Source organism: Arachis stenosperma, chromosome 8 (assembly GCF_014773155.1).
Source record: "Arachis stenosperma cultivar V10309 chromosome 8, arast.V10309.gnm1.PFL2, whole genome shotgun sequence".
In the NCBI taxonomy this organism is placed as follows: Eukaryota; Viridiplantae; Streptophyta; class Magnoliopsida; order Fabales; family Fabaceae; genus Arachis; species Arachis stenosperma.
Window position 1 is genome coordinate 14,193,167 of NC_080384.1, and position 25,477 is coordinate 14,218,643.

The 25,477-nt window shown below is 31.4% G+C and overlaps 1 protein-coding gene across 2 annotated transcripts; it reads right to left on the minus strand.

The window, feature by feature from the left end:
- Window positions 1-4,981: 4,981 nt before the first annotated feature.
- Window positions 4,982-10,688, minus strand: LOC130944518 (mitogen-activated protein kinase kinase kinase 1). Of its 2 annotated transcripts, XR_009072055.1 has the most exons (10): window positions 9,548-10,688; window positions 8,523-8,607; window positions 8,233-8,295; window positions 7,467-7,624; window positions 7,061-7,133; window positions 6,878-6,937; window positions 6,281-6,391; window positions 5,671-5,914; window positions 5,437-5,537; window positions 4,982-5,343 (listed from the first exon to the last, which is right to left on the minus strand). XR_009072055.1 is itself a non-coding variant. In XM_057872867.1 (9 exons), the coding sequence occupies exons 1-8, from the start codon at window positions 10,537-10,539 to the stop codon at window positions 5,705-5,707; spliced, it is 1,752 nt and encodes a 583-aa protein (XP_057728850.1). In that variant the 5' UTR covers window positions 10,540-10,688; the 3' UTR covers window positions 4,982-5,537; window positions 5,671-5,704. The 2 variants fall into 2 exon arrangements, 1 of the variants encoding a protein (XP_057728850.1); XM_057872867.1 differs by having other exon boundaries at window positions 4,982-5,537.
- Window positions 10,689-25,477: the final 14,789 nt, after the last annotated feature.

Here is a 25,477-nt window from a genome sequence, read left to right on the forward strand (position 1 = left end):
AAGTATTTTAAATTCACGTGCGCACGTTCATTGCCGTCGCTTCTTCTCTGATGTTGCGTCTCTTCTTCTTTTCTTTTTTCGTTATCTTTCTCTTTCGTTATCGTCATCACTAACAACACCAATATTTTGCTAACATCTTTATTGGTTCTGATTATCTCTTGTACCATTATTAAATAATTTCGATTCATTTCTTAGTTTATTTGAGGTTTATTTGGATCAAAAAATGAATTCGATATGATTTTGTTGATGATTGAGTTGTTTTACTGCTAGTTCAAATCTGAACTAATTTCGGTTCATTTGTGAACTAATTGAGGTTCACTTGATGCTATTGTTAAGTATTGACCAAATTTTTTATTCCTTGAGAAATTTTGGTTCTTTTTTTAGTTTAATTTATGTTCATTTGGTTTCGTCTCGCTTGAATTTCTCCTCTTCATCTTCCGCTTCGTCTTCTTCTTTTTCATATTTTTTTTCTTCATCTTCTTATTTTATTTTCTCAAAATTCTTCTTGATTTACTCTCTTGAGAGGAATAAAACCAAGAAGAATGAACGCGAAGAAAAGGGAGGAAGAGAAACGCGTAGAAGTAGAAGAAGGAGGAGGAGAGAGAGAAATGCAGAAACATTTACGTAGTTGGAGCGTGTATTCACGCTCTACTAATAAAATTGATTTTTGTTGGGTTTTGACCAATTTTGTTGAACTTGGTTACCAAAAAAACTTTAATGTATAACAGCTCTCTTTGTTTAAGATTTGTGTCTTATCTATACAAACTTATTTCGTAAAATACAAATTGGTAAATAAGTTACAAATTACTTATACCCATAAATAACATATTTAATTTATAGGTTTAGCTAACATATTCTCTTAAGACACATGATAAATTTATCATTAAATAAAATATTTAATTTATGAGTTTAGCTAAATAAACTTATCATTAGTAGAAGATTTTAAATTTTTTATTTAATAGATATAAAACAAATGTATTGAAAACCTAAATTTTTTGTATTTTTAATATTTTTTTTTCAATTGTAATGTTAATTTATTATGCCCTTAAAACACATAATAGATAAATTTTTAATTAATTTTATTAAAAAAAACCCTAGTTGCGTTGGCTTGTTTTTATTTGACAAATCTGTGTGACAAACCGATAATGTGTTGGATCACGAGACAAGTTATTAAAAATTAGAATGAGTTTTTATATACAAGTCATTTAACTAAATAAGTCTAACAAGTCATTTACACTTGCGCTCTTGATATGCGTTATTCTTCTCCTCATTCTTTTTCTTCTTCGTCACTCCTTTGTCTTCTTCTTCTTCTCTTTCTTTTTCGTTATTGTTGTTACCAACACCGCATTCTCCTCCTCGTTCTCTTCCTCCTTTCTTTACCTCCTTCTCCTCTATCATCTTCATCATCGTTGTCTTTTTATACGTATCATTGTTATCATTATCGTAGAAATTTTGCCATATTGATGATTTTGTCTGATCCAAAATGTTTGCCATAGAATTTTCTTAAGTTTCTTTTTGTTTTACTCTCTTAACAAAAATAAAAACAAAAAAAAATCAAATAAAGATGAAGAAACACATAATGCTACAAAATTACTTGGAAGATGATGAACATACATTCATTCAACTAAAAGAAAGAAAGAAATAGGGAAAAAAAGAAAAAAATGCAACACTAAAAAAACATGTGTATTTGTAGCAAATTTCGGTGTAAAACTAAGACATTTATGTGTATTGTTAAGAATTTTCAATGTATTTGTACTGATAAGTTCTGCATAATTCAAAACTCTTCCTCTTCCTCTTCCTCCTCCTCATCTTCCGTTGCTTCTTCTTTTTTTTCATCATCATCTATTTTTTTCTTATTCATGTTTTCCTTCTTGTTTTACCTTCTCAAGTTTCTTCTTGTTTTACTCTCTTAACAAGAATAAAAACAAAAAAAATCAAACAAAGAAGAAGAAGCACATAATGCTGCAAAATTACTTAGAAGAAGATGAATCTACATTCATTCAACTAAAAGAAAAAAAAAAGAAATAAGAAAAGAAAAAGAAAAAATGATGTATTAAAGAAATTTTGTGTATTTGCAGCAAATTTCAGTGTAAAATAAGATATTTATGTATATTGTTAAGAATTTTCGGTGTATTTGTACTGATAAATTTTGCATAATTCAAAATTCTCCTTCCTCTTCCTCTTTCTTATCTTCTTCTGCTTCTTTTTTTCATCATCTTTTTTCTTATTCATATTTTTTTCTTGTTTTACTTTCTCAAGTTTCTTGTTTCACTCTCTTAACAAGAATAAAAACAAAAAAAATCAAACAAAAGAAGAAGAAACACATAATGCTGCAAAATTATTTGGAAGATGATGAACCTACATTCATTCAACTAAAAAAAATAAGGAAAAAAAGAAAAAAATACAGCATTAAAGAAAATATTTTTGTGTATTTGTAGTAAATTTCAGTGTAAAACTAAGATATTTATGTATATTGTTAAGAATTTTTTATGTATTTGTACTGATAAGAAAAACAATAGCAATAAAAAGAACGATGAAGAGGATAAAACACGTGAAAAAGAAGGAATGCAAAGAAAAAGGAGGAGAAATGCAAAGAAGAAAGAGGAGGAGGAAAGCGGAATATAAACGTTGGAAGAGGAACGGCATGATTTTATGCGTGCGTTATGTGAGTGGGTTTTGTTGGGTTATGATTAACTTGTATAGACTTGTTTGCCAAAAAGACTTGTATGTGCAGCGGGATGGTAAAAATTAATTGTATATTTGCTTATTTTTTCCATTTTAAAATTGTCCACTTCTATTAAATATAGGAGTGTTCATGGATCGGATCATATCCACATATCCGCGGTAAATATCCGCATCCGATCCGAAAATTGCGAATCCGATTCGATCCGCAAATTGATCGGATCGGATCGCGGATATATGCTCTACATCCGTGTATCCGATCCACAGATCCGCATAATAATAATTAAAAAATAAATAGAGTAATTACCCAAATCAGTCCTTGAGGATTTTAGAATCGGACATTTTAGTCCCCAAGGAAAATTAATATACAGATTAATCCCCAAGATTTTACTCCGGCAGACAAATCAGTCCCTAGTTCATTTTCCGGCAGTGTAATTACCCAAATCAGTCCCCAAAGATTTTAAAAACGGACATTTTAGTCCCCAAGAAAAACTAATGTACAAATCAATCCCCAACGTTTCTCTCTGTTAGACATAATAGTCCCCCATCCAAAAATAAAATAAAATAAAATAATTATTATTATTAATTGCACAATAATATTGTACTATATTTTTTGTATTTTTAGACAAAAATAATGATAAATTTATTCATTAAATTTTTTTATTTATATATACATATATATATATAGTCACTCATCAATAACAACAACAACAACAACAACAACAACAACAACAACAACAACAACAATAATAATAATAAAATTATTAGAGATTATTTTACAAGAAATTTAAAGTTAAAACCATTTGATATTTTTGTATTTAATATAATCAAAAGATGTCCTATGTAAAAAAATATATATGTTTGTATTAAAAAATATGTATTAAAAGAAAATATTTTAATTTGGATTTATATTAAATATATTTTTTTAATACAAATATTTTTTTTAAAATAGTACGTCTTTTGATTATATTAAATATAAAAATATCAAATGATTTTAATCTTGAATTTCTTGTAAAATAATCTCTAATAGTTTTATTTATTTATTTATTTATTTATTTATTATTATTATTATTATTATTATTATTATTATTATTGAGTATATATATATATATATATATATATATATATATATATATATATATATATATATATATATCTAAGAATCTAAAGAATAAATTTATCATTATTTTTATCTAGAAAATACAAAAAATCATGGTATAATATTATTATGTAATTAATAATAATAATAATAATAATAATAATAATAATCAATAATCAATAAAATTATTAGAGATTATTTTACAAGAAATTCAAGATTAAAACCATTTGATATTTTATATTTAATATAATCAAAAGATGTACTATTTTAAAAAAGAATGTTTATATTAAAAAAATATGTATTTAATATAAATCCAAATTAAAATATTTTCTTTTAATACATATTTTTTAATACAAATATATATATATATATATATATATATATATATATATATATTTACTTAAGACATCTTTTGATTATATTAAATACAAAAATATCAAATAGTTTTAACTTTAAATTTTTTGTAAAATAATCTCTAATAATTTTATTATTATTATTATTATTGAGTGACTATATATATATATATATATATATGTTTGGTATTATATTTACTTATTTGTATGTTTTAGTAATTATTATTCATATATTGTATTATTTTATTTGTTATTTAAAAAGAGTTTGATTAAAAATATTTTTGAAATAAATAAGTTTAAAAATATGAAAGAAATCTTTTTATTGAATTTTTTTACATAGAAATATAATTAAAAAGATAAGGTTTAATCATGTGGATATATCCGATATCCGATCCGACACTAAAAGGGACAGATATCATATCCGATCCAATGGAAATTGTGCGGATCGGATCAAATTTTCGGTCATATCCGATCCGATCCGCGTACACTCCTAATTAAATAGGTGCTTAGTGTAATATCAATTTAATCAATGACCGTTCAATGTGATTTATCTTTTTTGGTAATTAGTTTTGAATGTCTACACCTAAAGTGGATTCAATATCGTTATTTATAAATTTCATATGAACAAATTTTAATAGCCAATCCACCGTCCATCTTTTAGTATTAAGTATAATAAATAAATTCAGAAATAGTAACGTGTTATTTTGTTTGTTCAACAAAAAGGTGTGATTTAGTCTAAATACAAAATGGAATAAAATGAAACAATGTTTCACTAATCCTTGAAACAGATCATTGATAAGTGACAACAATAATCCAAGTCTTTTCTACACATCAAACAGTACCATCGTACTCAACAAAAGACCAAAATGGTGATTGAATTATTATTACACCCTCATTTTTTCATTTTACAATTTCTTCATTTTAGAAGAGTTTGATCCCAAAATTTGGAAATTGGGATTGTTGGAAAATATTCCAAGATGGGAATAGAGGGAAAAATTACCACTTTGAGGATACAGATTTACACAATGGCATGTCAGTGATAAAAATATGTACAATTAGTGTGATCTCAGTTCATACCACCATTGCTCCGAGGGGTAAGCTCAGCTGGCTAATGTGAAGTGAAGGATGACATTTATCAGCTCAACCTTGATACTACAGCATTGCTATAACATACAAGAACCACCTTGAGCACAATCCTCCAACAGGTCACTGTCAAGACCATAACTTGGTTATCTCGGGCAGCATATCCCTTATTGGACCCAAAGTGGTGCTTATAAAGATTATAGTTACAAGCAGGCTTACTCTGACACTCGTCCAGCAGCTGCCGCAATATTGGACCCCAGTCCAACACCGGCCATTGGAGAACTGAGCACTGGAAATATCTTGTGTGCGATGAAGGACAGCTGTCATCAAGGGTAAAATATTCAAATTAAGAGAGAGAAGAAAAAAGTTTTTTAATGTAATTAAGCTGTAAAAATAAAACAGAGACACAAACAGGAACTGCAAATATAGAGACTACGCAAGAATCATCTTTACCTCCATTGTGATTCACAGTTTGAAGATGACAAATTTAACCTTTTTTGCCTGGAAGATTAGGAAATGAGCCCGACGAGTGGGAAACTGGTCTTTGGATAAATGGATGGCTCAAGAGTTGGGCAGCAGTGGGACGGTGATCTGGATTAACTTGAAGGCACTGCAGGATAAAGTCTCGAGCATCCTTTGAAAGAGAATCAGGCATAGAAGGACGCTCACCTTTCCCAATTCTATATAATGCCTGCATCTGTTGTCAAAAGAGATCAAGGTGTTGAGAGACTAACAAAAATAATAGCAAAAAATATGCAGTTATGCAACTAATCAGTTAATGGAAAATATTCATGTTATTATATATCTATAGCAATCAGCAATATCTCCCAACAAAATATAGAAGTCATTTACAACATAAGATCTGGAGCTCGGAATTTTGATCAATAGGCATAAGCCTGAACTGTTCAAACTAATAAGAGGCCAAAACAAACTTTATAGGAATAGATTGAATAGGAACTAAAATCAAAATTGAAAATATGAAAATTGCTTCAGACAAAAAAGAAGAGGCAAAGACTGATTATATTATAACTCTGTAATGAAAGGGAAATAATATGACACATACACTTTCAAACTCCGAATATGGAAGTTTGCCTGTTAACATTTCTAGTACAGTGCATCCCAAACTCCACATATCAGCTGGAAGCCCATAACCTTGGTTCTTTCCTTTCACAACCTGCGCATTTCAGCCTCATAATCAACAATCATGTCATCAAGAAACTATAAAGCTATAAATCAAGGTAGAAATTTTGGCAAGCTTAAGGTAGACTTTTAGTTTCAAATGCAAAGGGATTTTTCCTCTTCAAACATAAGAGGAAAGCAAGAATTTAATACAACAATACACTCATCCAAAAGAAGATGACCCCATAGCTAAGATACCCAGAAAACTTCTTGGGAGTGTAAAATTATGCCTTTCCATACGGATAAGAGACTGTATTAACAAAAAATCTACTGCTCTTCCAACATGCATAGTTTCATTGCTTAAGCTTCTCAAATAAGAAAAGTAAGCATTCCTGTGAAATGCATGCAGCTCTTGGTAACTATATGATAAATATATTTCTTCTGCATTTGGTCCACTGCTGAAGAAAAGTGGAAATTCAACCTAGAGCTGTTCATCCAGCAATTAAGCTAACTAATTGAAGAATCAAGAGAGAGTTCAAACCTCAGGAGCCATCCACAATGGTGTCCCCCTGCATGATTTAATGTCATTCAATTTGGTTGCCTGAAATAATAAAGCAGTATAAGAAAATTAAAATGTTAAGCAACTGGACCAACTGAAATTGAAACATCAAAGAAACAAAATAACGGACTAAATAGTGAAGTATAAACTGAGGAAGATTTTCACCTTTGCCAATCCAAAATCAGCAAGCTTTACAGATCCATTTGCATCCACCAATATATTTGCACATTTAATATCCCTTTAAATTGGGGAAAACATAATTAGATTATAGTTAGAGAGATTGTTTCATGATAATTAACTAACTGAAATAGAAAGTACGAAAACAACACTCAAAGAGCATCATGAGCTAAACCCAAAGATGAAAATTTACTCAACAAAATTTCCAAAATTGAAAACCAAACATGAATAAGTTCATGCAATCAAGTTACAAAATGTTTCCCTGCCCTGTCCCAAATAAGAACACAGCCTACTAACAAGAAGGAAAATGAGAAACCAATATTACAGAAATCATTTACAAAGAATACATTATGCAATTATGAGCGTGTACGTATGTAAAGAAATGTAAAGTCACCTGTGAAGCACATTTCGATCATGAAGATACTTCAAGCCATGCAGAATCTGTCTTGTGTAGGCAGAGACTTGGGAATCTCGAAGTGTATACCTGCGATAAAGGCTTGCAAGAGAACCTTTGGTTACAAGCTCAAGAAAGATATACAGCTTTGATTCATCCTGTATAACATCAAGCAAATGAAACAGTGGTTACATAACACAATTACAAGCCTTATGGAAACATATAGACAGGGGGAAGAGAGAAACACTTGAGAGCAAAAGTTGCGTATAGCTTAAAGAAGCTTTGTAAAAACCAGAATGAAATATTGAATAGAGTTATGCAGCTGAAAAAACCCATGACAGGACCATGGCCATTCAGTTGTTTGTCATATTGCATTGAACTAAGGCTCTCAGGAATACACCATATTGGTAGTTGGACTAAGCATTCTCCAATTCACCGAATGCAGCAAAATTTAATCTCATTCCCAAAAAAAAAAAAAGAAAAAATCTTAAATACCTGTGTTCTGAATTTTTAGTTTATGTTATTAGCTCTTGCAGTCTTACAGATCCCTTGCTATACAAACTTAGACTACATTTTATAGCCTATCATGACATCATGAACTGACTCTAATCACAAAACTCCACATATACTGATAACTTAAAAATCTTGAGATCCATAAGGACCTATTACATTGGTGTAATCTCTACTGGTAACTTTTAACATGGAATCAACAGTAGCAAAGGCCAAATAGAAGTAATAGTGAAAAGAGAGGACATGAATGAAGTACCGTTTCTGTGCCATAGTATTGAACTATGTTCTCATGTTCAAACTGACTCAAAAGTGCTATCTCCTGTGGAAAAAGACAAAGCAAAAAGTTTAAAACAATATATGTAGTACGAGAAAAATGAAGCATTTTATGTAGTAGGAGAGAAAAATGAAGCATTTTATACAATACCATGCAAAATAGCATAATATCTACAAGGTTTTTTTTTTTACACGTTACAAAAGAGTTAGTTAATGGAAAAAGTATAGTACGGGGGAAAAGACCATGAAGCAATAAATGAATAAACCTCTCACCTGCTCCAGTTGATAGATACTTTGCTTTCCCTGATTATCTTGATCAAGCAGTGAAACCTCTTTCACAGCAAAAAAGACTCCATCTCTGCAGTAATATACAGAAGATAAAATTTATAAGTTAGTAATTATGACTAACATAACATAACACAGAGGCTATATTTGGATTGATGGTATGTAAGGGGAATAAATGACCATTTGTACCCATGAAAGATAAAAACGCTGAAATATGTACCCACACTAGATCGAAACTAAACTTGTACCCATGCAAGATGCCCTCCATGTGACAAAAGTACCCTACGTGGCACTCCAACCCTCCACAGGGTATTTTTGTCACACGGAGGGCATCTTGCATGGGTACAAGTTTAGTTTCGATCTAGTGTGGTACATATGTCAGTGTTTTCATCTTTTATGGATACAAATGATCATTTATTCTATTAAGGGAGTTGACTAAGATGATGTTCAAAGAAGTGGACTGGAGCCCATAGGAAGAGAGTTATTATTTCATTCAAACCATCAACTATAACCCCAAAAGAACTAGATTCCGTAAGCAACATAGAGGAAGAATGAAAGGAATATCCTATCGGAGTAATCATATTTGCTTCTGAAGATATTCTCTTCAAGCACTTGAACCCGCTTGGATCACATCTAGACAAATAGAAGCAAATCGGCGGGCAATGTCACGAAATATCGGCCTCTTGTTGAATAGATTGGGGAATCTATTCTATATCAGTAACTAACCATTCCACCAAAATTTCCAGACCCTTTCCCCAAAAAATGACATCAATTATAGTAAATTTTCTCGTGTATAACATAGCCCCGTTGCATCATTAAATTTTTTTATTCTACAATTCTGTATCACTGCATCAATTTCAGTAGGTGGCCGCCAAATGAACAAGTTAGTTAGATTACTATGATGAAGTTCTAAAATACATTCTAGTATTCTACAATATCAAAAGTAAAACGGGAAGCGGAAGCGAAAGCAAAAGTGAAATGCAAACTGGACTTGGAAAAAAAAAAACGCTTACCCAGAAATTCCTTCATAGACTGATCCAAAGGAACCACGTCCAAGAAGCTCACCCTTTTGCCAATCGCCAGAGGTAATAATACACTTGATTCTTCCATTGGGAGATATATTGTTAGACCTTGGACCCGTGGTAGTGCTTGAAGTATCATCTTCCTCATTTGAAGTGCTAAAACCACACGACCCCGAAAGATCAGCAACAATCTCCGCAATCCTCGCCGCATTATCCACCCTTTCTTCCACCTCCTCTTCTCTCTTACCTCCTCCTTCCTCCACCACTACTACTTGCTTTTCTTCTTCTTCTTCGTCTTCTTTATCTGGTTCTATCTGTAGTAAGTGGCCGTTGTCTGAACCTTCTGGAGCAAAGTCCCTTAGAAGGTCCCAAGTGGAGCTTGTGTTGTCCACCACAGGCACCTTGGTCCCCGGCGGCGGCCTAAGCATCGGCGGACGAACACCTTTGATTCCTCCGCATACGCCACTGGAGCTCTCCGCGCAGCAACCACCGGTCTCATCAACCCTAACCCTAGCTCCACCTTCGAATTCCTCGGCCAATTCACCCACCGCAACGACGTCGCTCCGCCGCGGTGGCACTCGCTCTTCCCTCGGATTCAGCCTCGGGAGAATATCCGATGACGACCGGACCTTCATGGCTTCCCAGGCCGCCGCCGGTATGGCGAAGTCCTCCGGGCCGGAGAGCCCCAAGCTCCGGCAAATACGGTCAAACTCGCCCTCGGTTCCCTCAATTCGGAAGCTAGTTCGGTCGTAGAAATCCATGGATCGGGTGTAAATGGAATCGCTTCTGCTTCCGCCACCGACAGAGGAAGAGGAATCATCGTGTGAGGAGGTGGTGGAGCCGTCGGCGTCGTAGTCAACGTACTTGACGGCATTGCGGCGCTCGAGCTTGGGCTTCCTTCGGAGCTTCTTTGAATCCATGGAATTGTTGATGCTGCGTTGATTTCTATTACTGGAATTAAAAAATGGAGGTAGATGATGCATGAAGAAGCAGGTCAAAATCCATCTAAGAAAGAAGAAAGTGATATTTCTCAGGTGGGAATTGCGAGTGAAAGAGGGAAAAAGGGGTTGAAGAAGAGAGAAGATAAAAGGGAAAAAAGGGGGAGAATTGAAGAGTGTGGAGGGAAGTGCGACTGGTAAACGGCGTTGAACTGGAAAGTGGAAAGTGGAAAGAGAGAAAACGCGGTGCCACCGTGGAATATCATGACTCACAAGAAAATATCTCAAATCATAAATGATAATTAGTTAATTACTATTTACTCTGTAGTTTAAATTATAGGTAATTAAATTTAATACCTTTTTACAATCAAATTTTTTTTAAACGAAGTCAAATTTATGTAAGTTTATTTTTTATTATTTTTTTATGTTCTCTTTTTTTTTTTCTCTTCTTCTTTCAATATTATTATCATCATCTCTTTCTCTTCTTTCTTCTTCTCTTCTTTTTATTTACTTTTTTTATTTATAAATTAATTTTTATCTTTTTTCTTTTTTTTATTTTTTTATTATCATTATCTTAATTTTTGGTGACTTTATCATTATCTTAATTTAATATCATAGAGTTAGTTTAACAATAATAAAAATACATCATTTAATTATAAATAACATAAATGTTTTGGTAAATAATACAATAAATCTTTAAAAGTACTAGAATTTCATAACTTTAATTTACTCAACTAATATAATATATTTAAATGTGTTTTAAATTCAAAAGACAGTTAAAATATTACAAATGATACGACAATAACTAAATCTCTTATATATTAATTCAATACCGCATAATAAATTCAGAAATAACAATATATAATTTAGTTAGAGATGACACATATATTTTTGGTAAATGATATAAATTATTTTATTAAAATAATAATGTGATCTATATAATTAATAAAATTAATTTTAATTATATTAAATAAAATATATGGCTGTTACTCAATAAAATAAATAGAATTAGTGAAATTTTAAATAATAAAGGGCATCCTTCTCCTCTCTCTTTAGAATAGGAAAATAAAGGTTGCGTTTTTTTAAAAGAAATATGTGAAAAGAAAAACAAAATCTCTATTAAACAATAGTTATTTCTCTTTATTACCCTAATTTTTAGTACTTCATGAGTATACCAAAAGTTTAGGCGTTATTTTTTTTAAATCTTTTTATTCTATATTATTTTTATTTAATATTGAGTTTTCGCAAATATGAACCAAAACTTTCACCAAGAAAACGAAGAGTCGGTACTTTAAATCATTTAATCACAAAATTATATATATCCACATAGCATTATATACATAGACTTACTCAAAGATCCTCAAATACAATTCCTACCCCTCTAAAAACTAAAACAATAAATGACGAGGGAAAAATAAAATCTAACAACTTAATTTGTAAACAGAATTTTCATGCTCTTGTAGTTCCGCCCTAAAACTTCGCACATGTAGCTAAAAGAGATGGAGATAGGGGGTAAGAACTGGAAGTTATTAACAGGATCGGGGTAGTTAGTTGAGTTCATTTTATTATGTTCTCAATAAATGACAACAGTCAACAAACTACAGTCCAACTCATCAATTAGAGAACATAGAATCTAATCACAAGCACACACAATCATAGAAAACACAATCACAAACAAATATGCACAAACACGGATAATGTATGTCTAGTCCTATCGCAAGCCATGAGCTCATGTGTCGGTTGCCTACCTGCTCTCGACATTATCCGGACATGAGTCCCAGATATGACTTTCCAGATGCATATTATGTGCTTATAAGTCTTACGACTAAGCCGCATATAGTGTGACTTTCAATGTGCTTACATCTGGAAAACAGTTCTCAGTGTGTGGGCGTTCCCACTATACATTTGGCACTAAGGCCCAAACAAAGGTCGTATCTGCTCTCATGTGGCAGACAGTCTTTTAAGCTTTATCTTTATCTTTGCCATCTGCTCTCCTGTGGTAGAGATCCCTTTAGTTATTACATTCTTTCATTTCTGTCCTCTACTCTCCTGTGGCAGAGATTCTTTAGATTTCTTTAGTCTTTGCTCTCTGCTCTCCTGTGGCATAGATCCCTTTAACTAATATATTATTTTCTTTTCTTTTCTTTTCTCGTCATTCTTTTAATTCCTTATTTTTAACATCAAAAACTATTTTCACACTCTTCCCTCATATTTCCCTAAATATTTTATGAAGAGGGGATCATGAGATCCTTAACTTAGATTTGTCTTTCTAAAATTTTTAGAAAAACTTGTCTATTTACCACTATCTGTTTTATTTTTCATAATACATACAATAATATTCTTATAAAATAATATCTTGATAAATAATAATTTGTAATAATAATTTACTCTAATATAAATGAGTAATTTTAAACAAACATTTAAAATAATATTTATAATATTCTTAAAACTTATTTTATAAAACCTTATTTTCAAACTTTTATTAAATCTTTTTCTAAACCACAAATTCTTTAATATTTTATTTTTTACTTCAATACGTTATAAAATTATATTTAAACCTTTACTTTATTTCATATTTATATAAATAACCCTAAACTTTTATAAAATATCCATTTTACTCCTGAACTTTATTTATTATCCAAAATATCCAAAAAAACTTATATAATTATAATATTAAACTCAATCTTTTCATAAAATACAAGTATATTTTCTCAAAAATAATTCTTCTTAGTTGATTTTTCTCTTCACCAAGAATTGAAATCCTCCTTATTTTCTTTTTAAAATATACATTTTAAATCTTAATCCGTTTTTGAGTTTTACGGTTACCATTTTTTTCACAACTTTTAATTTAATTCCTCGGTCATTAAATCTCACCCATTTTATTCAAAACTAACACAATGACAGTCCCAAATCAATCTCATTATCACGGTTTGGACAGTACAAACATAACCAAATCACAAGTTTAATCACATATAACAATATATCTACAGAATTTAATATAAAGTCAACCAAATTCTATCAATAATTAATTACAACAATCATTCAGTTATCCAACTCAAATTTAATCAGTGAGAATTTATCGAAATTCTATCCTATACGAAATCAAAATACTCGAGATTATGTAGAAATTTTCTGACCGAGCTGTTAAAGAAAAAAATGTCAGAAATCATTTATGTTTCTTAGAACTCCAGTTAGCCGAACTCAAAGGATAAAAGAATTATGTTACCATCAATTTTTACCAGATAAAAATAACGTAAAAATATAAAAAAAAATACAAATACTTTTATTAAATTAGATTTTTTGTTAGAGTTACGAATCTCAATAAATTAGAGCCAAAAACTCATGGTTTCCATGGAAGCTCATTCGGCCTTTCTTTATTCCTTTTCCCAAGTTCATTCGGTGAATAATGAATAAAAAGAAAGATGATGGTGATAAATGAAGTTTTGGGGTGATTAAATTATTATAGGTGTCATTGGTTCAAGAAGGAATGAAGCATGTGTCATGATATTATATATATATATATATATATATATATATATATATATATATATATATATTAATACAAGCTTTGTTTGGTTTTTTTCTTACTTTTTGTTTTCTTAATGGTTTCGGATAATAATAATAATAATAATAATAATAATAATAATAATAATAATAATTTATTTAATTTTTGTCTGCTAAAATATTTTTTGATAAATAATTTAAATTTAATAAAATAAATAATAATTAAATTAAATTTTAATAATTATAAAATTTTATTTAATTATTTTTGTTAAAAATAATTTTTTAAAAAATTACATCTCAATATAATATAATAACTTGTAAATAGTCAATTATTTAATTTTTTAAAAATTTGGAGTCTTACATCTTACCTCACTTATAAAAATTTTCGTTCTAAAAAATTGATATAAGATGAAAAAAGTTCAAACTAACTTTACTTTTGAACACATTAGAAAAAAAGGCAAAATATTTTGGCATATATAAAACATAACATATAAGGAAGAAGCTTTAAGGTCTCAACATATATATATATACTTATACAGTTTTTAAATCCAAGATATTCTTATGTCTTAAAAATATAAAGAAAAAAATCTGACGCAAAGGGGAAGATACAAGATAGGCTCGATGCATAAAGGTTACAAGGCAAGCTGGTATTAGAACGACGGGTATATCGTTTGCACACTGAACTCATGCCAACTTTAGAGTTTTAGCTGCCTAAACTTCAACATGACGTAACTTCACAATTTCCAATCAACCATATTAAACAGATTCTCTGAGAATTCTCAACCTCATCAAACACTCTGCAACTCACTAACAGGCACAAGTCTAACATCAACAAAACTCCTTTGCAAGAATCAAACTCCTCAACATCCTATGACGTCGCACACTTATAAACTCCACCTTTCGCGTCCGCACAACGTATCCTAAAGAACCAACATATCGCTTGCTATATCTAACAATTACACGTGTCACCAAAACAAGGCTCAAGTCATTCAAAAGGATACAAGACCTCAGAGAAAGGACAAACAACAAGGACAATGTTCACAAAAATTTCTACGTTTCTATTTGATGCATCAACAAGTCCAAAGTTACATCAGAGAATACATGAGCCAAGAAAAGGAGTTTAAACAGCACAAGGCAGATATCAAAGGAATCACATGTTACTCTAAAACAAGCTTGAGTTGCCTAAAAGAATATCAAACTTAGGAAGAGAAGAACAAAATTTATGGACGAGGTTCACAGAAATTCAAGAGAATGTTTAAGAACACTATCAGGCAGGAAATAATTCAGAATGTAAGGTTAGAAACAAGAACTTCAAAAGAACCAAATTCAATCGGAATGAGATATACATAAGATGCAAGACATGAAGCAAAAGAACCAAACTACATCTTAGAAAAAGCATATATCTCAGGGAGTTTAAGTAAACGTATGCAGTTAAGATCAAATGGAAATAGCATATGAACAGGGAACAAGATTGGGGAATAATTAGTTCACTTTCCAAGAAAGAAACCCCAAACAAAACTTCAAGATAAACCATAGAAGAATAATATACGTGACCGAGCAACCCGAGGTGCAACTTCTAACGTTCCAAAAACCCATAATTCGCATCATCTAGTAATTCTATTTCGTCTATGACAATTCATTAGTGTTTCTGTATCCTCAAATTATCAATATTTGAGGATCTTTGAATAAGTCTATGTATATAATGCTGCGTGGATATATATAATTTTGTAATTAAATGATTTAAAGTACCGACTCTTCATTTTTTTGGTGAAAGTTTCGGTTCGTATTCGCGATGGTTCAATATTAAATAAAAATATTATAGAATAAAAAGGTTTAGAGATAAGTAGCGCCTGAGCTTTTGGTACGCTCATGTGCTGCTAAAAATTAGGTTGTTACACGTGAAAAGTGAAGAGATAGAAAAAAAAAAGACGGAAAAAACACCCAAAAACAGAAAATTATTAAGAGATTGCAAAATAACTTAGTTAAAATGTGGCATTTTTATAACTCACAAATCACAAGTCTCTATATCAGAATTAGATTTTGACATCAAAAAATAATCACAAGTTAAGAATAATATCTCAAAAAAGATCTAAGTATATTTTTTAATTATGCTCTTATTATATGAATATGTGATGATCATAAATTTTAATATTTTTTATTGGTATTAAAAATAGTTTCTGAATTAATTATAGAAACAAAAATTAACATATGATATCAAAGCAAAATTATGAGATTTATTATTATTCATAAATTAATTTTCCAAAATTTGCATAAATTAAATAAATATTGTTTGAATGTTCTAGTAGTATATTTTTCTTTTGATGTATCTAAAGTAGCTTTGTTAACCATTAAAGTAGTCAAATCTGATAATATATATTAATATATTTTATATTTATTGTTATAAGACATTTAAGTATCTCACCTAAAGATTATTGATTAATTGTTCTTATATTAAATTGGCAAGATTTTTGGTATGTATGTATAGTATTAGAAATATTTAAATATCTAAAAATATTAAATATTTTTAGTTAGTGCATATATGATAAATAAATTAAATTAATTTAGTTAGCATTATTGTGTTGTTGTATATTAATGACTCTTAAAAAAATTTGATCGAAATTGATAACTGATTCAGATTCGTATTCTAATTCTGATGTTAGAAAAATCTGATACTGCAAGAGATTTCTTTTACGTTTATATGATATTTTTTCTTTGGATTTTGGGCTAAGCCCAATAACCCAAACCTGACTCTAAGAACCACCCAATACCCACTCCCTAAACTAATGCTGCGTTAGTGTTGTTCCTTGGCCGCCGTTGCTGTGAATAATCTCTATTGCCATGAATTAAGCTATCTTGTTGTTGCGGATGGCGTCCTCCACGCGACTCGGTGAGCTCCTCTATTCAACGAACTCTGACAAAGCCAATGACGATGACCAAGGTGAGCTCCGATGCGCAATATGCTCCGACGAGGCCAGTGAAGAAGACGACGGACAGCTCCTCTGGGCAGCTAATTCCGGCAAGGTAAGCGACGATGACGACAAGCAGCTCCTCAACGCAACGATCATTGACGGGGCCAACAACGGAGACGACAAGGTGGGCTTTTCAAGGTCGCTCTAAGGCGTCTGATTTGGTCTCCTCCATGAACAGACTTTATCGTGCCTCTGTATAGGAGGGAGGACAGGAATTCCTACTGAGAAGGGTTGCATTGTTGACGCGTCCCTTCCGCTTGAAATCAAGTTAAGTGCGTTTTCTTTTAACATTGTCTTTTTTCACTTCAAAATTCGTTGCATTGAATACTCTGTTTTTTCTCAAGATTGTGTTATCAAACTTTCTTTTCGTATTATATTACGAATTACTGCAGGTGGTTGAAGGCTCCAATTTGGGTATATAGTTCCCACTTCTGCTGCTTTAGCCAGTGCGTGTGCTAGGAGGTTGCCTTCCCTGAGAGTCCACGTTAGACCCTTTTCAGGTAAAGCTTCTAAAAGTATCTGGATATCTTGAATTATTGCCCATGCTCTGCCAATAGAACTTTTGGATTTGATAGTTTGCACCAATTTTTGATTATCTTATTCAATTAATGTCCTTCCCAATTGTAAATTATTTACGATGATTAGGGCCTGTCTTATTGCCATGGCTTCAGCTATAATACTTGAGTTAGCTTGAATTTTACCGGTGAATCCTAATAAGACCTTCCCTTCTTTGTCTTTACCCGAATCCTTCTTGAAGGTAGCATCCACATTTGCTTTTAGCTAATCATTCGGAGGAGGTCTCCAACGGGCCAGGTTAGCATTTCTTCTTATTTCTCCAATCAAAGTCTCTGCTCTTTTTTCTGCAACACTCCAATAAGTGTATTCCAATAGTTTAGCTTTTTTAATTGTCCAACTAGGATTAATCTCTTTCTGTTGAAACAATTTGTCATTCCTAGATTTTCATATTTTTCATAGTAAGAATCCTATTCTACTAATTCTTCTTCCCTGGTCTTCTCTGCCTTCAGCTCTAATTTTCTTGATATTGTCCATCAGCCAATTTTCTAATAATGAGACTATTTCTGTTGTTGGAATGCATTGGCATTCTGCACCAAACCAAACAGCCCTTATCCACTCACAGAGTAAGAGGGCATGCTCTATTGATCCGTTTTTGTTTAAGCAAATTTGGCATAAAGGATTGTCTAGAATCCTTTTTTTGCATAGAATAGTATACACTGCAAAATGTTTTGGCTGGCCTTCCATAAAGGCATCTTAATTTTTAGCGGAACCTCCATTCTCCAAATTTCTCTCCATAGATCCCTATTATCTGTACTGGTAGATGGATTCCATTTATATCTGGTTAGATAATCCTCTTTCGCAGCATAATAGCCTGTTCTAATCGAATAAATTCTATCTTCTTTTTGTGGCCAATATAGACAGTCTTTCTTATTCACTACACTGATTGGAGTTCTGATGATGACTTCACTTGTTTGTTGTGGAAACATGTTGAAAATTTTGCTCTTATTCCATCCCATACCCTCTTAAATAAGCTCTTTAACTTTGGATGCACCTTGACTTTCTCCCTCCAATGGTCGGTTAGCTCCCTCGATCCAAGTGTCCCTCCAAATACTTATTTGCGATTCATCCCCTACACTCCATTTACCTTTTTTCTTAAGAAGTTCTCGTCCATGCACTAAACTCTTCCAAACCCATGATGACCCCTTTTTTATTCTAGCCTCCCAAAAATTGCCATCTGGAAAATAGATTGCCTTTAGAATCTGAACCCAAATAGAGTTCGGGTTCTTCAAGGCTCTCTAAGCTTGTTTTGCCAGATACGCAGTGTTTTGAAATTCTAAATCTTTAAACCCCAAACTACCATCTCGTTTACTTATTGTGACTGATTCCCAATTCTTCTAATGTATACCTCGTTCTTTTCCTGCTGAAGCCCACCAAAATCTAGCTACCTTAAAATTAATTTTCCTCCAAAAGACTCTTGGAAACTTGATCATATTCATAGCATAAGCAGGCACCGCTTGAACTACTGCTTTAATGAGTGTTTCCTTGCCTGCCTGGTTAAGGAGTTTCTCTTTCCAACCCTCCAACTTATTCATAATCTTATCCTCAATCCATGTTAGAGCTTTGTATAGAGATCTCCCCCATATCGCAGGTAGGCCAAGGTATTTTCCAGGTGATTCCCACGCCGGTATCCCTAGTATTTATTCAATATTAACCCTCTTTTGAATGGATACTTGATTACCAAAGGTGATACTTGATTTATTGAGATTTATTCGTTGACCCGAAGCCTCTGTGTATTCATTAAGAATTGTAACGATTTGAAAAACTTCTTCCTCGCTTGCCTCCGAAAAGATAATGCAATCATCTGCAAACAGTAGGTGAGTGATATTTGGGGCTGTAGGGACAATCTTGAACCCGGAGATTCTTCCCTCTGTTATTGCTTCATCCATAAGGATAGTAAACACTTCTGCTGCTAAGATAAAAAGGTAAGGCGAGAGCGGGTCACCCTGCCAAAGACCTCGTTGAGGCTTTATCTTCCTTGACAGCTTTTCGTTAATTTTAAACCTATAGTTCGCTCCTCTAACACATTCCATTACTAATTTTACCCATCTTGCTTGGAATCCAAAATCCAAAAGAACCTTTTCCAAAAAATTTCACTCTAGCCTATCATATGCTTTATTCATGTCAAGTTTGATTGCCAAGCTATTCGACCCTCCCTTTCCTTTCCTATTTAGACTATGGTAAACTTCTTGAACAATAACAACATTATCCTGAATGAGCCTTCCTCCCACAAACGCGCTCTATGTTGGTGAGACAATAGCTTCCAACCACTTCTTCAGTCTTAGCACAATTATTCTTGAGATTATTTTATAGATGAAATTGCAACAGCTAATTGGCCTAAGCTCATTTAAACTTTTTGGATTCCTTGTTTTCGGGATAAGAACCACTGTGGTCTCGTTTATCTCTTCTGGTATATGTCCGCTACTAAAAAAAGCTCTTACTACTGCACAAACTTTTTTATTAATTACCTTCCAATGCTTCTGGTAGAATAGCCCGTTCAATCCATCAGGTCCTAGAGCTTTAAGGCTATCCATGCTGAACACTGCCTTTCTTTCCTCTTCATCCGTAATGTCCATGAGCAATTCTTTGTTAATCTCCTCTGTTACTCGTTGTGGAATCTTATTAATTGTGCTTTCAAATCCATGTCTAGTTGAATAAGCAAATAGTTTTTGAAAATGTTCTTCAATATGCTCCATAATCTCGTTTGTGTTATTTAACCATTGACCAGAGGCATTCTTCAGCCTTTCTATTCTGTTTCTTTGTCTTCTGTGAATAGTGGTGGCATGGAAGAAAGCCGTATTTTTGTCCCCCCATCTCAGCCATTTTAATCTAGACCGCTGTCCCCAAAACTTCTCCTCTTGTTTCCATAATGTTGCTATGTTCTCCTTCAGAAGTTGCATCCTTCTTTGGTTCTCCTCTGTGAAGTCTAAACCATGTAGTCTTTTCAATTCCTCTTTCATTCTCTAGATCTCTCTATCGGCTCTTTTAAAGGTAACTTTACTCCACTTCTTTAATTCCTACTTGCAATTGTTGATCTTTCTGCTGATTTTGTCCCATTCATCGCCATTTTGCTCTTCCTTACACCAACCCTTCTTGACCACATTAAAATAATCTTCGTGGTCAGCCCAATAGGCTTCAAACTTGAAGTGTTTTTCTACCCTGTGAACCGGAATCACATCCAAAATAAGAGGACAATGATCTGAACTAACAACTGGCATTAACGATAATGATGCATTTTGATACATAGACATCCATTTTCAGTTCGCCAATGCCCTATCTATTTTTTCCCTTGTCACAAATCCATTCCTTGGATTGCTGAACCAGGTAAATGTTTCTCCCTTTAGATCCAGGTCCATCAAAGAGTTAGAGTCCACAAACTTTCTGAATTCTCGTATTTGGTTCTGCGGTTTCGGGTGTAGTCCAACTTTTTCTTCCTGACTTAAAATATCATTTAAGTCTCCGATAAAGAGCTGAGGGACTCCTTCATTGTTGTTTCTAGCTGTAATGCCCTTCCATTGATCTTTTCTCTTGTTATAATTCGGGTTTTCATACACAAAACTACCTATCCATGAGTTTCTATTTTTATCCTTAATTCGAGCTTTAATATAATTGTCACACCAAAAATAAACATCAACTTTATATATTTCATTCCAAAAGAGACATAGCCCTCCGGACAAACCCCGAGGTTCTATACAAAAAGCATTTTCAAAATGTAACCTTTTTTTCAGCCTAGTAATAGTTTTTTCCTTAGCTCTAGTCTCTATAAAAAATATTATGACGGGCTTAATCTGTTTACACAGACTATGTAACTCCGAAACTATCGTAGAGACCGCCACTCCACGACAATTCCAACTAATAATACTCATGGCTGAGTTGGGGCACGATAAGGCCCGCCTCCTCAGCCATTGAGTATTTCAAATATAACTACTCCCCTGTAACTGCTGATAGCTAGTCGCTGTCCATTCTTCATTTAAGTACTTCTTCCTTTTTGACACATTCTGAGAGTGCAGCATTGTTTCTTCTTTTTCACATAAATCTTCCATTTGCAAGTGATCTTCATTTCTTCTTCTCTTCAGCCTTAGATGATTTTGCATTCTCTGAGCCAACTCCATTTCGTAATCTTTTGCTATCGTGATCGCCTGGTCATTGCTTATAGTTTAATTTTCATCGTCATCCACCAGCTCCACAAAATAAGTATCACCATCCAGTGTCTTATAAATATGTTTGTTACTTTGTAGCATCTCGTTATTTTCTTCCTTATGTCCCCAGCAGATTTTTGTGTCTTTGCTTATAATATTTTGATGGGCTGTAAAATTAATATGGGCCTCTAAACTCCTCCCCATAATTTCTGCTGGTTTATTGCTCAAATGATCTTTCAAAAATTTTTCAACAGAACTGTTCCCTTCCTTTTCAACTAGCCTATCATTTTTTTGATGATTCTCCACATTGGACTTTAGTGGAGATTCAGCCCAATCCTCCTTCAATTCAGCTTTAATAGGTGTTCTGCTTGGCCCACCCCATTCTCTTCCCTTTCTATTTATCCTTCTTTGTTCCTCTAAAATCCTAGTAATCATTTTTAATTTCCTACCCGCTTTGTCATTATTTCCTTCTCTCTCTATATCTATATTCGGCGAAGATTCATGGATATTTTGTACCTGTTCTTCTGCTCTCTGATTGTCTCCATCTGCTACTTTTAGAGCCTTCTTTTTAGCAGAATTTTTCATTCACCTTCCTTTTTTCTGTTCACTTCCAGCTTTGCTTTCTTCTGTTCCCTATGGTAAGCCATCCTCGCTTTTCAATTCGTGAGCTTCACGCGCTGCTTCCATCTCATTCAGTCATGTAGAGCTTGTTCCTTTGCTACCTCTTTCCTCCCTCGGTTTCAGCCGTCTAGCCTGCGCCACCCCTAGACCCATTGAGTATTTTGGCTCTCTTGAATTCTAACAAGCCATTGCTGTTAGATTCTTGCACTCCTTCTTGTTGTGACCTATGATCCCACAGTTCAGGCAGTAACAGTCTTGTAATCTTTCATATTTGAATTCAATCTATAGATTTGGTAAGTTATTTCTGTCCATCCAGAACTCAGTAGGGAGAGGTTTGGATACATCAATTGCCACTTTAACCCTGAGAAAGGTCCTCTCTAATACCTCTTCCACCCTGGGATCTTCCACTTCTGCTACAATTTTCATTCTGTTACCAATGTCTTTTGCTATGTCTGCATTAATATACTCCTGCGGGAGTCTGTGGATTTGAACCCATAATTCCAAGTAATCATGTGCTACTTCATGCATAGATATCCGTTGGGACCATATTTGAAGATTGAGAATTTGTCTCCTTATGCTCCAAGGTCCTCCATTTAGTATTTGTAGCCCTCTTATTTCTTTCATTTATAATCATGTGACTAAAATGTCTAATCTGGCAACAAAATTAAAATCTATAGATATGAATGTGAGTAATTTTTTTTTAATTTATCATGAATTCATTTCTTGCCTGAATTTGGTTAATTTCAAGTGAATTACAATACTTTTAAAAAAATAAATTTTTTTAAAAATTAAGACATGTTAATTCAAGAGAAAGAAAGATTAAAGAAAATAAAAATACTTTTTTCGTCTCACAATTCAAACTAAATCGTAGCAGTAAGAATTAAGGTTGTACATAGATAAGATCGAATTAGATATAGCCAAAATTTTAATCCGATCTGCACTAAATTCATCGGATTGGATACAATATCTATATTTTTTATGTTTAAATTCGATCTGATCTGCATATTTGTGGATTGGATATTGGATATATCTGCATATTTGCAAAATAAAAAATGTTTTAGAAAACTCATTTCAAATAAATTTATAGCATATAAAATTTAAAAACATTATATTAAAAAATTACACGAAATATAAATATAAAATAAAAAAATATTCTATCACTCAAAATTAAGTTGATATCTTATTAAAAATTATTTTAAAAAATAATTTTCATAAAAAAGTACATTGTTTACTATCAATTTTTTTAAAACCAAGTCAACTTTATATAAGTACATTTTTTTATAATTTTTTTATGTTCTCTTCTTCTTTTTTCTCTCCCTCCATCTTCATTATCATGATCATAATCTATTTTTCTTCTTTCTTCTTCTCTTCTTCTTTCTCGTTTTTTCTATTTGTCATTTGATTTTTACCTTTTTTCTTTTTTTCTCATTTTTTTTATTATCATCGTCTTAGTTTAATATGACATAGTTAGTTTAAGAATAATAAAAATACATCATTTAATTATAAATAACGTAAAATTTTTGGTAAATAACACAATAAATTTTTAAAGTACTAGAGTTTTTTTATATGAGAATAAAAAAGGATAATAATAAAATAACAAAAAATATCTATAGACAAAAAAAATTCATTAAAAAATTTATGTCCTTCTTGCCAAATTTCGTGTCCAACGTCATTTTTCATTAAAAAAAAAATCTGTCTTGAAAATATTATGTCTAATATCCAAACAATTTTTAGACATTTATTATCCATATTTTTGTGTCTATTTTATAAAAACAAACCCAATTTAATAAATATCTACCATTATGATTCAATTAATTCAATTCAAGTAAGGAAGATGACTATTTTATTATTTTAATGTAAAATAATACATTTTTATGGTTGTTGAATCTTCACTATCATATGGACCAAATGAAAGATTGTATGTTATTTTATTAAAATAATAATGTGGTTCATATAATTAATAAAATCAATTCTAATTATAGTAAGTTAAATATGATGATTATTATTCAATAAAATAAATAGAATTTGTGAGATTTTAAATAATAAAATAAAAAATATCCATCTCTTTTCTTTTCAGAACAAAAAATAAATGTTATGTTTTAAAAAAATATATGTGACAGCAAAACAAAAAGATCTTTGTTCAACAACAATTATTTTTTGGTGTCATCAATGAAAAAATGAAAAAATAGAAGGAAGAAAGGAAAAGAAAAAATAAAAAACACACAAAAATATAAATTTATTAGAATATTATAAAATAGCTTAGTTGGTTAAAGCTTGGGTACCCATAACCTGTAAATCACAAGTCTCTCAAAAACTAGGCTTTGACATCGAAACAAAGTCAAAAACAACATTTTAAAATTTACTTACAAAATCCGGATATGTTTATGAGTTATACTTTTATCATGTGATAATCATAAAATTTAAGATGTTTTTTGGGTGTTAAAAATAGTTTTTGAATTGATTGTACAAACAAAAACTAACAAATGATATAAAAAGTTTTTAAATAATTACAAGTCTAAAATTTTAACTCACTCAATTAATAAAATACATTTAAATATGTTTTGAAATAAAAAAGTATATTAATTTGTTGTAAATAACACAAAAATAACTAGACCTTTTAATATATAAGTTTAATACCACTTAATTAGTTTAATAATAAAAAAATATATTATTTATGAATTTTTGGTGAATAACACAAGAAGTCTTTAAATTTAGCAATAAAACTAAGAGCTTGTTTGAGTGACTTTTTAAAAAAAATCTTTTTTCAAGTCATCTCTTCTTAAAAGATCTTATTCTTAAAAGATCTTATGTAAAAATAAAAGTAATTTTATCTTTGGATATTTCATGCAAAGAGATTTTTTTTTTATCTATCAAATCAAAGTATTTTTTTGTTCATTTATTACATGAAAAAATATTTTTTTAAGGAGAAAAGATTTTTTAAAAAAAGATGTAAATTATAACTTCTCAAAAAAATTATTTTTTATTTGTCTAATACTTGTACTTTTATTGCTAAAATTTTGTCAAATATACTAAAAAATAAATAAAAAAGATATTTTTTTATCAAAATTATAGTGCCCAAACAAACACTATGAACACAAAAAAATGAAATTTTTATGAAAATACACTTCACTACTTAAGTGGTTATTATGAATGACTTTTATATACAATACTAAAATC